Here is a 14,460-nt window from a genome sequence, read left to right as displayed (position 1 = left end):
TCATACGAGTATGCTACGAGTGTGTTACGAGCCCCATAGGAGTCCAATAGGAGTCCAAGAGGAGTCCAAGAGGAGTATATTAAGAGTTGCATACGAGCACCACGATCTCGATACGAGCTGTACGAGTTTGGTACGACTTTGGTACGAGGTGGCTGCGAGCTGCTAAAAATAAAATCTTGTATTAGACTCGGTAAACTCGGCAATACATTTTGCAGATGATCCTCATACGAGTTCTGTACGAGCACCACGAGGTCGCCACGAGGGTACTCCGAGTAGGACGAGTGTGTTACGAGTTTCTTACGAGTTTCTTAGGAGTTGCTGGCGGCCCGACTGTTTTGAGCACCTCCAAAACTCTCATAGATCAGTACGAGGTATCCTGAGTTACCCCGAGTTCAGTACGACCTCGCTACGAGCTCCATACGAGTATCCCCGAGTCATCGGGTCCATACTCGAGCCGCAACTCGGCAAAGTGTGAGGGCCCCTTTAATGCTAATTCCCTTTGGTGATAATGGGCGTATAAATTGGACAGCAATTTAAAATAAACTTTGTCCGTATGCATTGTACTGTGTGTGGTTACGTCGAGAAATTGTACCAATTTGTACGGAATGTATTAAGGGCGGGAGGTCTTATATTGAATAAAACTTATGTTTGTCTGCCATAATGACTTAATGTGAGTCAGTTAACTGCGGCTGGACGCCGAGACTCCAAAACTAAACGCCAAAATGTTTCAGATACGGCGTTAAGGAAAAGGGAATTAATACTCAGTGCCACGTATTGCTCACGTCGAAATCGAATGTGAATATAGACCCGCAAAATAATCTAACTCTAAAATAATCGAAGTAACCAGAAAATAATTGAAATTACGAACATATGACTATATGACTGAAGTAACATGAAATAAATTGAAATTACGGGAGAAAAAATAATAATTGAAATGGAAAAAAATTCTATTTAAGAAAAATATGCTACCAAAGCAGCACCATTAGGCCTCCATACATATAAACTTGGTCGAGGGATGCCATGGCACTGTATTCATCATCAGTGGAATGAATATATAGTTAATATGATGATTTCTTGGAGGTGCTTTCTATATCCCATAAAGTTAAATACTATCTAGGGAGGTCGGGTAGCCTGGTGGTTAAAGCGTTCGCTCGTCACGCCGAAGACCCGAGTTCGATTCCCGACATGGGTACAATGTGTGAAGCCCATTTCTGGTGTCCTCCGCTGTGATATTGCTGGAATATTGCTAAAAGCGGCGTAAACTCAAACTCACTCACTCACTCACTTAATACTACCTGTATGGAAAACACATGTGATTTCCCTCTGTGCCTCCATAGTTAAGTGTGAACGGTGGTTGTAAAGTTCGTCTAGCGCAACATAAAGCACATTAACCCCTTCACTTTTCAATTGTAAAGTTACATCTAAATCATCTATATTTTATAATTACCTGTCTTAAGAAAAGCATATTCCGAACACAGACCAGACGACATCATTGAAAAGAGATTCCTACTTTATATATGTATCAGACAATGATAGAATTAACAATTGTCATATAACAAGCCAATTCTTTCTCCAGGTAGACAACGACCTCGACCACGACCACAGAGGTTATTTCCCTTCCCCTACTTACTTACTAAATGTAAGTATGAATTAATATGACTTTTGGTTTTTGTGATTAACAAATATTTTCATTTGCAAATATAAGTGGAAAGACTCATTGAGTAAAGCTTTGCCCGTCATGCAAGAACTACCTTCAGTGCCTTCATGTGACTGCGTTCAGATAGAAATCAGTAAGAGTGAGTGAGTGAGTGAGTGAGTGAGTGAGTGAGTGAGTTTGATTTTACGTCGCTTTTAGCAATATTCCAGCAATATCACGGCGGGGGACACCAGAAATCGGCTTCACACTTTGTACCTGTGTCGGAAATCGAACTCGGGTATTCGGCGTGACGAGCGAACGCTTCAACCACAAGGCTACCCGACTGCTCTTGAGAAATAGTAAGAAAACAATGTGATAATATTGATTGATATTGTGTGAAGATCTACTGATTGTAATAAGCTGTACATTGTGCGAATGCTTGGTTTTTTCCAGGGGAATTAATCAGTCATGGACTCTTCAGCGGCGATGACATCCGGCAAAGATCAGGTAAGTGGTTATATCACAGTTTAGATGCCATTTAAAGCACTTCACATAGTTTGGAGCTCGCCGGAAGATGTGGGCAGCCATCTCCTGCACTGGTAGAATCGACTTGATGCAAGTTCTTGGGAACCTAACGGCACAGCGTTACACGGATGAGATTCTTCGACCACACGTCATTTTCAAACAAGACAACGCCTGACCTCACAGCAGTCAACAAGACTGACAACAGATTTCCATAGGAATACCAACATCCAGGAATCCATTAAGTCGCCTCTTACGATCCGTATAGGGTGCTGGAGACCAAGTGTATCCCGGCATCTACGCGGGACAATGTGTGCATATGAACAGGAATGTTGCAGTATCTGCCTTCCATACGTTTCAGACAGTCCACACTACTCATAGTCCACACGACAACCAATAGTTAACCCGACCCTTCATTTTAGAAAAAAAACTGTTGTCGTCAACACAAACTGCCTTAAAGCAAATAAGAACAATTGAACTATTAGACATTATAATGAACTTTCAGAAAATTGCAAGCAATACATAAACAAGCACCAGGACTGAACAGGCGACTTCTCGTCTTTGTGTACACTGCGTTCAGATAGAAATCAGAGTGAGTGTGTGAGTGAGTGAGTGAGTGAGTGAGTGAGTGAGTGTGTGAGTGTGTGAGTGAGTGAGTGAGTGCGTGAGTGAGTGAGTGAGTGAGTGTTGAAATAGCTGTTGAAACTGGTCTTCATGACCAGGTGGAGTATAACAACGACGATGTATACATTGTAACTCTATGTTTAACACTGCCTTATATTTACATCAAGTAAACCACTTACTGACAAATAGCAACCATTAATGTAAACACTGCCTATAACCAATGTGTACTGAATGTTTTAAGTGTGGGGTGTTTTATATTGAATAAAACGTATGTTTGTCTGTCATAATGATTTAATGTGAGTCTGTTGATTGTGGCTGGACGCCGAGACTCTAAAACTAAACGTCAAAATCTTTCAGATACTGCGTCAAAGAAAAGGGAATTAATTCTCAGTGTCACGTATTGCTTCCGTCAGAACCGAATGGGAATATAGACCCGCAGAATAATCTAACTAACGATAAAATAATCGAAGTAACCAGAAAATAATTGAATTTTGAATGAGTGAGTATGGTTTTACGCCGCTTTTCGCAATATTCCAGCAATATCACGGCGAGGGACACCAGAAATCAGCTTCAAACATTGTACCAGTGTCGGAAATCGAACCCGGGTCTTCGGCGTGATGAGCGAAAGTTGTTAACACGGCTGATATCTCACCTAGTAATATTCATACCCCTAAGATCTCGTCTAAAATTGAGATCACAGTTGAGATCACGCCTGAATCTGCTTACACGGATTTTACATTCAAACACTGTCTAGTACACAGGGAATACGCGAGATCTTAATGTGATCAGACAGGAAGGTCTCTTCTACTGCCATTTCGTACCCGATTAGAATGTGCGACAACTTTGCATGACCCGATTATTGAAAGACCCGGTGTAGTAGGCTCAAACGACTCCTCCGAAATTTGCCTAGGCTCAAATGACTCCCCTAGCCACGCTCCCCTAGCACTATAGCACGTGGCCATGTCTCACTTTCCCCAAATATTTGCACGTCGCCATGTCCCACTTTCCCCACTATAGCACGTCGCCACGTCTCACTTTCCCTACTACAGCACGTCGCCACGTCTCTTTCCCCACTATAGCACGTCGCCACGTCTCACCTTCCCCACCATAGCACCTCGCTCAGTCTCACCTTCCCAACAATAGCACGTCGACACGTCTAAACCTTCCCCACTTTACCACCTCGCTCAGTCTGACCTTCCCAAGTATAGCACGTCGCCACGTCTCACTTTCCCCACTTTTGCACGTCGCCACGTCTCACCTTCCCCACTTTTGCACGTCGCCACGTCTCACCTTCCCCACTATGGTACGCCGCCACGTCTCACTTCCCCCACTATAGCACGTCGCCACGTCTCACTTTCCCCGCTATAGTACGTCGCCACGTCTCACATTTCCCACTTTAGCACGTCGCCATCATCCGATCTTTCCTTCTGTAGTACTATGTCACCCTGTCTAACTTCCCGCATCGTAGGCTCACCTTGCCCCTTTTAGCATATCATCCGTCTTTTCACTCCCACAACTGCTTGTCGCCTTCTCTCTATATCATGTCCACCGTCACATCCTTCCCTTATGTTAACAATAATAGTATTGCATGTCAAATGTTCAATCTTTCCTACATATCATATCACTTTAATACTGTTTCCTGTCTATAAACTCAACAGCAGTGTTGCCCTTGAGACAACAACAGGGTGCTCCTTTAGACAACAGCAGTGTATTACTTTAGACAACAGCATTGTGTTCCTTTAGACAACAGCAGTGTGTTCCTTAAGACAACAACAGTGTATTACTTTAGACAACAGCATTGTGTTCCTTTAGACAACAGCAGCGTGTTCCTTTAGACAACAGCATGCAGTGTGTTCCTTAAGACGACAACAGTGTATTACTTTAGACAACAGCAGCGTGTTCCTACAGACAACAGCAGTGTGTTCCTTGAGACAACAGCAGTGTATTACCCAAGACAACAGCGGTGTGTTCATTTAGACAACAGCAGCGTTATCCTTTAGACAAGAGCAATGTGTTCCTTTATAAACAGTAGTGTATTACTTTAGACAACAGCGGCGTATGTCTTTAGACAACTGCAGCGTGTTCCTTCAGACAACAGCAGTGTGTCCCTTTGCACATCCAAAGTGTATGCCTTTAGGCAACCAGCGACGCTTGGTTCTGCATAAGAGATGATGCGACTGTCTCGCACACAATGACTAGCGTGTGCTATATAAGTATCTTGGGAATATGTTGAAATTACACACACTTGGAAATCCGTCCGACACATACTTGTCTTTGAAATCTATTTCATTGGCCTATTTTATTTTATTGGAACGCGTATAAGTGGCCAAGCGACGTACTTCTAACGCCCTGAATCTGCATATTGACTGCCACGTTGTGCGAAGGATGATTCATTTAAACGTGTTGCTGTGTAAGTCAATACCGGAATTTTTTATGAAAAGAACCGTCATGTATACTTTACAGCTGGCAAGTACACAATGCATGACGTGGTGTACAAAGTTCTTGTGTCCACGAGGCCACGCCCCGGTGCTTGATCGCCACTGGGAGGAAACGCACGATTCAGATTCTATTCACGGGAAGCTATTTAATCTAAAACTGTACACAAAAGATAACAAATATCGAAACACCGAAATACACTAATAGCACGGCCTTCATAAAGGTACATTTGTAAACATTTAAAAGCTTCATTTTTATGTGGCTGGAGTGCGGTGTTAAATAAGAAAACAAACAAACAATCAAAACAGTATTACTGTTGAGGAAAATAATTTGAAACTTGCATAATATTGTTACCCCAGCCACTACAAGAAAGCTTTGCATAATGCTTTTCCTGGTGTTGCTGGCGTTGTTGCCTGGTACACATTTCATCCTTCAAACTCATGTCATCTTCCTCTTCCTGGATGGTGCTCATATCACTGCCTGGCTCTGTCACAGTCTAATTATGCTACTGCCTGGCTCTGTCAAAGGCTAGTTGTATTGCTGCCTGACACTGTCACAGTCTAGTTGTATTACTGCCTGACACTGTCACAGTTTAGTTATACCAATACCTGACACTGTCACAGTCTAGTTGTATTACTACTTGACACTGTCACAGTTTAGTTGTACTACTACCTGCCGCTGTCGAAGTTTAGTTGTATTTCTGCCTGACACTGTCGCAATCTAGTTGTATTACTGCCTGACACTGTCACAGTCTAGTTGTAATACTGCCTGACACTGTCACAGTCTAGTTGTATTACTGCCTGACACTGTCACAGTCTAATTGTACAACTGCCTGACACTGTCACAGTGTAGTTGTATTGCTGTCTGACACTGTCACAGTTTAGTTGTACTACCTGACACTGTCACAGTCTAATTATGCTACTGCCTGACTCTGTCACAGTCTAGTTGTATTGCTGCCTGACACTGCCACAGTCTAGTTGTATTACTGCCTGACACTGTCACAGTCTAGTTGTATTACTACTGGACACTGTCACAGTTAAGTTGTACTACTACCTGACGCTGTCATAGTCTAGTTGTACCACTACCTGACACTGTCACTGTCTAGCTGTATTACTGCCTGACACTGTCACAGTCTAGTTGTATTACTACTTGACACTGTCACAGTTTAGTTGTACTACTACCTGGCGCTGTCGCAGTTTAGTTGTATCACTGCCTGACACTGTCGCAGTCTAGTTGTATTACTGCCTGACACTGTCACAGTCTAGTTGTATTACTGCCTGACACTGTCACAGTCTAGTTGTACCACTGCCTGACACTGTCACAGTCTAGTTGTATTGGTGTCTGACACTGTCACAGTTTAGTTGTACTACTATCTGTCACTGTCACAGTCTAGTTGTACTACTGCCTGACACTGTCACAGTCTAGTTGTATTACTGCCTGACAATGTCACAGTCTAGTTATATCACTGCCTGACACTGTCACAGTCTAGTTGTATTGCTGTCTGACACTATCACAGTCTAGTTGTACCACTGCCTGACACTGTCACAGTCTAGTTGTACTACTACCTGACACTGTCACAGCCTAGTTGTATTACTGCTTGACAATGTCACAGTTTAGTTGTACTACTACCTGACACTGTCACAGTCTAGTTGTATTACTGCCTGAAACTGTCACAGTCTAGTTGTACTACTGCCTGACACTGTCACAGCCTAGTTGTACCACTGTCTGACACTGTCACAGTCGAGTTGTATAACTGCCTGACACTGTCACAGCCTAGTTGTATTACTACATGACACTGTCACAGTCTAGTTGTATTACTGCCTGACACTGTCACAGTCTAGATGTATTACTGCCTGACACTGTTACAGTCTAGTTCTATTACTGCCTGACACTGTCACAGTCTAGTTGTACCACTGCCTGACACTGTCACAGTCTAGTTTTATAACTGCCTGACACTGTCACAGTCTAGTTGTATTGCTGCATGACACTGTCACAGTCTAGTTGTATAACTGCCTGACTCTGTCACAGTCTAGTTGTATTGCTGCCTGACAATGCCACAGTCTAGTTGTATTACTGCCTGACACTGTCACAGTCTAGTTGTATTACTACTGGACACTGTCACAGTTAAGTTGTACTACTACCTGACGCTGTCACAGTCTAGTTGTACCACTACCTGACACTGTCACTGTCTAGCTGTATTACTGCCTGACACTGTCACAGTCTAGTTGTATTACTACTTGACACTGTCACAGTTTAGTTGTACTACCACCTGGCGCTGTCGCAGTTTAGTTGTATTACTGCCTGATACTGTCGCAGTCTAGTTGTATTACTGCCTGACACTGTCACAGTCTAGTTGTATTACTGCCTGACACTGTCACAGTCTAGTTGTATTGCTGTCTGACACTGTCACAGTTTGGTTGTACTACTACCTGACACTGTCACAGTCTAATTATGCTACTGCCTGACTCTGTCACAGTCTAGTTGTATTGCTGCCTGACACTGCCACAGTCTAGTTGTATTACTGCCTGACACTGTCACAGTCTAATTGTATTACTACTGGACACTGTCACAGTTAAGTTGTACTACTACCTGACGCTGTCATAGTCTAGTTGTGCCACTACCTGACACTGTCACTGTCTAGCTGTATTACTGCCTGACACTGTCACAGTCTAGTTGTATTACTGCTTGACACTGTCACAGTTTAGTTGTACTACTACCTGGTGCTGTCGCAGTTTAGTTGTATTACTGCCTGACACTGTCACAGTCTAGTTGTATTACTGCCTGACACTGTCACAGTCTAGTTGTATTACTGCCTGACACTGTCACAGTCTAGTTGTACCACTGCCTGACACTGTCACAGTCTAGTTGTATTGGTGTCTGACACTGTCACAGTTTAGTTGTACTACTATCTGACACTATCACAGTCTAATTGTGTTACTGCCTGACTCTGTCACAGTCTAGTTGTACTACTGCCTGACACTGTCACAGTCTAGTTGTATTACTGCCTGACAATGTCACAGTCTAGTTCTATCACTGCCTGACACTATCACAGTCTAGTTGTATTGCTGTCCGACACTATCACAGTCTAGTTGTGCTACTGCCTGACACTGTCACAGTCTAGTTGTATTACTGCGTGACACTGTCACAGAGTAGTTGCATTACTGCCGGACACTCTCACAGTCTAGTTGTATTACTACTTGACACTGTCACAGTTTAGTTGTACTACTACCTGACACTGTCACAGCCTAGTTGTATTACTGCCTGACACTGTCACAGTCTATTTGTATTACTGCCTGACGCTGTCACAGTCTAGTTGTACCACTACCTGAAACTGTCACAGTCTAGTTGTATTACTGCCTGAGAATATCACAGTCTAGTTCTATTACTGCCTGACACTGTCACAGCCTAGTTGTACCACTGTCTGACACTGTCACATTCGAGTTGTATAACTGCCTGACACTGTCACAGCCTAGTTGTATTACTGCATGACACTGTCACAGTCTAATTGTACAACTGTCTGTCACTGTCACAGCCTAGTTGTACCACTGTCTGACACTGTCACAGCCTAGTTGTATAACTGCCTGACACTGTCACAGCCTAGTTGTATAACTGCCTGACACTGTCACAGTCTAGATGTATTACTGCATGACACTGTCACAGCCTAGTTCTATTACTGCATGACACTGTCACAGTCTAGTTGTATAACTGCCTGACACTGTCACAGTCTAGATGTATAACTGCCTGACACTGTCACTGTCTAGTTGTATTACTGCCTGACACTGTCACAGTCTAGTTGTATAACTGCCTGACACTGTCACAGTCTAGTTGTACCACTGCCTGACACTGTCACAGTCTAGTTGCATTGGTGTCTGGCATTGTCATAGTTTAGTTGTACTACTATCTGACACTATCACAGTCTAATTGTGTTACTGCCTGACTCTGTTACAGTCTAGTTCTACTACTGCCTGACACTGTCACAGTCTAGTTGTATTACTGCCTGACAATGTCACAGTCTAGTTATATCGCTGCCTGACACTGTCACAGTCTAGTTGTATTGCTGTCTGACACTATAACAGTCTAGTTGTGCTACTGCCTGACACTGTCACAGTCTAGTTGTACTACTACCTGACACTGTCACAGCCTAGTTGTATTACTGCTTGACACTGTCACAGTTTAGTTGTACTACTACCTGACACTGTCACAGTCTAGTTGTACCACTACCTGACACTGTCACTGTCTAGCTGTATTACTGCCTGACACTATCACAGTCTAGTTGTATTACTGCTTGACACTGTCACAGTTTAGTTGTACTACTACCTCGCGCTGTCGCAGTTTAGTTGTATTACTGCCTGACACTGTCGCAGTCTAGTTGTATTACTGCCTGACACTGTCACAGTCTAGTTGTATTACTGCCTGACACTGTCACAGTCTAGTTGTACCACTGCCTGACACTGTCACAGTCTAGTTGTATTGGTGTCTGACACTGTCACAGTTTAGTTGTACTACTATCTGACACTATCACAGTCTAATTGTGTTACTGCCTGACTCTGTCACAGTCTACTTGTACTACTGCCTGACACTCTCACAGTCTAATTGTATTACTACTTGACACTGTCACAGTTTAGTTGTACTACTACCTGACACTGTCACAGCCTAGTTGTATTACTGCCTGACACTGTCACAGTCTAGTTGTATTACTGCCTGACGCTGTCACAGTCTAGTTGTACCACTACCTGAAACTGTCACAGTCTAGTTGTATTACTGCCTGAGACTATCACAGTCTAGTTGTACTACTGCCTGGCACTGTCACAGCCTAGTTGTACCACTGTCCGACACTGTCACAGTCGAGTTGTATAACTGCCTGACACTGTCACAGCCTAGTTCTATTACTGCATGACACTGTCACAGCCTAGTTGTATTACTACATGACACTGTCACAGTCTAGTTGTATAACTGCCTGACACTGTCACAGTCTAGTTGTATTACTGCCTGACACTGTCACAGTCTAGTTCTATTACTGCATGACACTGTCACAGTCTAGTTGTATTACTGCATGACACTGTCACAGTCTAGTTGTATAACTGCCTGACACTGTCACAGTCTAGTTGTATAACTGCCTGACACTGTCACAGTCTAGATGTATTACTGCCTGACACTGTCACAGTCTAGTTCTATTACTGCCTGACACTGTCACAGTCTAGTTTTACCACTGCCTGACACTGTCACAGTCTAGTTGTATAACTGCCTGACACTGTCACAGTCTAGTTGTATTACTGCCTGACACTGTCACAGTCTAGTTGTATTACTGCCTGACACTGTCACAGTCTAGTTGTACCGCTGCCTGACACTTTCACAGTCTAGTTGTATTGGTGTCTGACACTGTCACAGTCTAGTTGTACTACTGCCTGACACTGTCACAGTCTAGTTGTATTACTGACTGACAATGTCACAGTCTAGTTATATCACTGCCTGACATTGTCACAGTCTAGTTGTATTGCTGTCTGACACTGTCACAGTCTAGTTGTGCTACTGCCTGACATTGTCACAGTCTAGTTGTACTACTACCTGACACTGTCACAGCCTAGTTGTATTACTGCTTGACACTGTCACAGTTTAGTTGTACTACTACCTGACACTGTCACAGTCTAGTTGTACCACTACCTGAAACTGTCACAGTCTAGTTGTATTACTGCCTGAGACTGTCACAGTCTAGTTGTACTACTGCCTGACACTGTCACAGCCTAGTTGTACCACTGTCTGACACTGTCACAGTCTAGTTGTATAACTGCCTGACACTGTCACAGCCTAGTTGTTTTACTGCCTGACACTGTCACAGTCTAATTGTGTTGCTGCCTGACTCTGCCACAGTCTAGTTGTACTACGGCCTGACACTGTCACAGTCTAGTTGTATTACTGACTGACAATGTCACAGTCTAGTTATATCACTGCCTGACACTGTCACAGTTTAGTTGTACTATTACCTGACACTGTCACAGTCTAGTTGTACTACTGCCTGACACTGTCACAGTCTAGTTGTACCACTGCCTGACACTGTCACAGTCTAGTTGTATAACTGCCTGACACTGTCACAGTCTAGTTATATCACTGCCTGACACTGTCACAGTCTAGTTGTATAACTGCCTGACACTGTCACAGTCTAGTTGTACTACTGCCTGACACTGTCACAGTCTAGTTGTACCACTGCCTGACACTGTCACAGTCTAGTTGTATAACTGCCTGACACTGTCACAGTCTAGTTGTACCACTGCCTGACACTGTCACAGTCTAGTTGTACCACTGCCTGACACTGTCACAGTCTAGTTGTACCACTGCCTGACACTGTCACAGTCTAGTTGTATAACTGCCTGACACTGTCACAGTCTAATTGTACCACTGCCTGACACTGTCACAGTCTAATTGTATTACTGCATGACACTGTCACAGTCTAGTTGTACCACTGCCTGACACTGTCACAGTCTAGATGTATTACTGCCTGACACTGTCACAGTCTAGTTGTACCACTGCCTGACACTTTCACAGTCTAGTTGTATTACTGCCTGACACTGTCACAGTCTAATTGTACCACTGCCTGACACTGTCACAGTCTAGTTGTATAACTGCCTGACACTGTCACAGTCTAATTGTACCACTGCCTGACACTGTCACAGTCTAGTTGTACCACTGCCTGACACTGTCACAGTCTAGTTGTATTACTGCCTGACATTGTCACAGTCTAATTGTACCACTGCCTGACACTGTCACAGTCTAGTTGTATAACTGCCTGACACTGTCACAGTCTAATTGTACCACTGCCTGACACTGTCACAGTCTAATTGTATTACTGCATGACACTGTCACAGTCTAGTTGTACCACTGCCTGACACTGTCACAGTCTAGATGTATTACTGCCTGACACTGTCACAGTCTAGTTGTACCACTGCCTGACACTGTCACAGTCTTGTTATATCACTGCCTGACACTGTCACAGTCTAGTTGTATAACTGCCTGACACTGTCACAGTCTAGTTGTACTACTGCCTGACACTGTCACAGTCTAGTTGTATAACTGCCTGACACTGTCACAGTCTAGTTGTATAACTGCCTGACACTGTCACAGTCTAGTTGTACTACTGCCTGACACTGTCACAGCCTAGTTGTATTACTGCTTGACACTGTCACAGTTTAGTTGTACTACTACCTGACACTGTCACAGTCTAGTTGTACCACTACCTGACACTGTCACTGTCTAGCTGTATTACTGCCTGACACTATCACAGTCTAGTTGTATTACTGCTTGACACTGTCACAGTTTAGTTGTACTACTACCTCGCGCTGTCGCAGTTTAGTTGTATTACTGCCTGACACTGTCGCAGTCTAGTTGTATTACTGCCTGACACTGTCACAGTCTAGTTGTATTACTGCCTGACACTGTCACAGTCTAGTTGTACCACTGCCTGACACTGTCACAGTCTAGTTGTATTGGTGTCTGACACTGTCACAGTTTAGTTGTACTACTATCTGACACTATCACAGTCTAATTGTGTTACTGCCTGACTCTGTCACAGTCTACTTGTACTACTGCCTGACACTCTCACAGTCTAATTGTATTACTACTTGACACTGTCACAGTTTAGTTGTACTACTACCTGACACTGTCACAGCCTAGTTGTATTACTGCCTGACACTGTCACAGTCTAGTTGTATTACTGCCTGACGCTGTCACAGTCTAGTTGTACCACTACCTGAAACTGTCACAGTCTAGTTGTATTACTGCCTGAGACTATCACAGTCTAGTTGTACTACTGCCTGGCACTGTCACAGCCTAGTTGTACCACTGTCCGACACTGTCACAGTCGAGTTGTATAACTGCCTGACACTGTCACAGCCTAGTTCTATTACTGCATGACACTGTCACAGCCTAGTTGTATTACTACATGACACTGTCACAGTCTAGTTGTATAACTGCCTGACACTGTCACAGTCTAGTTGTATTACTGCCTGACACTGTCACAGTCTAGTTCTATTACTGCATGACACTGTCACAGTCTAGTTGTATTACTGCATGACACTGTCACAGTCTAGTTGTATAACTGCCTGACACTGTCACAGTCTAGTTGTATAACTGCCTGACACTGTCACAGTCTAGATGTATTACTGCCTGACACTGTCACAGTCTAGTTCTATTACTGCCTGACACTGTCACAGTCTAGTTTTACCACTGCCTGACACTGTCACAGTCTAGTTGTATAACTGCCTGACACTGTCACAGTCTAGTTGTATTACTGCCTGACACTGTCACAGTCTAGTTGTATTACTGCCTGACACTGTCACAGTCTAGTTGTACCGCTGCCTGACACTTTCACAGTCTAGTTGTATTGGTGTCTGACACTGTCACAGTCTAGTTGTACTACTGCCTGACACTGTCACAGTCTAGTTGTATTACTGACTGACAATGTCACAGTCTAGTTATATCACTGCCTGACATTGTCACAGTCTAGTTGTATTGCTGTCTGACACTGTCACAGTCTAGTTGTGCTACTGCCTGACACTGTCACAGTCTAGTTGTACTACTACCTGACACTGTCACAGCCTAGTTGTATTACTGCTTGACACTGTCACAGTTTAGTTGTACTACTACCTGACACTGTCACAGTCTAGTTGTACCACTACCTGAAACTGTCACAGTCTAGTTGTATTACTGCCTGAGACTGTCACAGTCTAGTTGTACTACTGCCTGACACTGTCACAGCCTAGTTGTACCACTGTCTGACACTGTCACAGTCTAGTTGTATAACTGCCTGACACTGTCACAGCCTAGTTGTTTTACTGCCTGACACTGTCACAGTCTAATTGTGTTGCTGCCTGACTCTGCCACAGTCTAGTTGTACTACGGCCTGACACTGTCACAGTCTAGTTGTATTACTGACTGACAATGTCACAGTCTAGTTATATCACTGCCTGACACTGTCACAGTTTAGTTGTACTATTACCTGACACTGTCACAGTCTAGTTGTACTACTGCCTGACACTGTCACAGTCTAGTTGTACCACTGCCTGACACTGTCACAGTCTAGTTGTATAACTGCCTGACACTGTCACAGTCTAGTTATATCACTGCCTGACACTGTCACAGTCTAGTTGTATAACTGCCTGACACTGTCACAGTCTAGTTGTACTACTGCCTGACACTGTCACAGTCTAGTTGTACCACTGCCTGACACTGTCACAGTCTAGTTGTATAAC

At 43.7% G+C, this 14,460-nt stretch overlaps 1 protein-coding gene across 7 annotated transcripts in view; it reads left to right on the top strand.

Annotated features, from left to right (window-relative positions):
* LOC124119526 overlaps window positions 1-14,460 on the top strand; it is a 114,356-nt gene that overhangs the window by 74,617 nt on the left and 25,279 nt on the right. For 6 of the 7 annotated variants that reach the window (XM_048384974.1, XM_048384976.1, XM_048384971.1 and 3 more), the window contains 2 exons: window positions 1,577-1,639; window positions 2,090-2,143. In XM_048384974.1, the coding sequence (XP_048240931.1) occupies window positions 1,577-1,639; window positions 2,090-2,143 (117 nt within the window). The remainder of the gene's footprint in view (window positions 1-1,576; window positions 1,640-2,089; window positions 2,144-14,460) is intronic. The other variant, XM_048384977.1, reaches the window with a different exon arrangement.

This window comes from Haliotis rufescens, unplaced genomic scaffold (genome assembly GCF_023055435.1).
Source record: "Haliotis rufescens isolate VD_foot unplaced genomic scaffold, xgHalRufe1.0.p SCAF_53, whole genome shotgun sequence".
NCBI classification, from domain to species: domain Eukaryota; kingdom Metazoa; phylum Mollusca; class Gastropoda; order Lepetellida; family Haliotidae; genus Haliotis; species Haliotis rufescens.
This window is presented reverse-complemented; position numbering and strand designations above follow the sequence as displayed.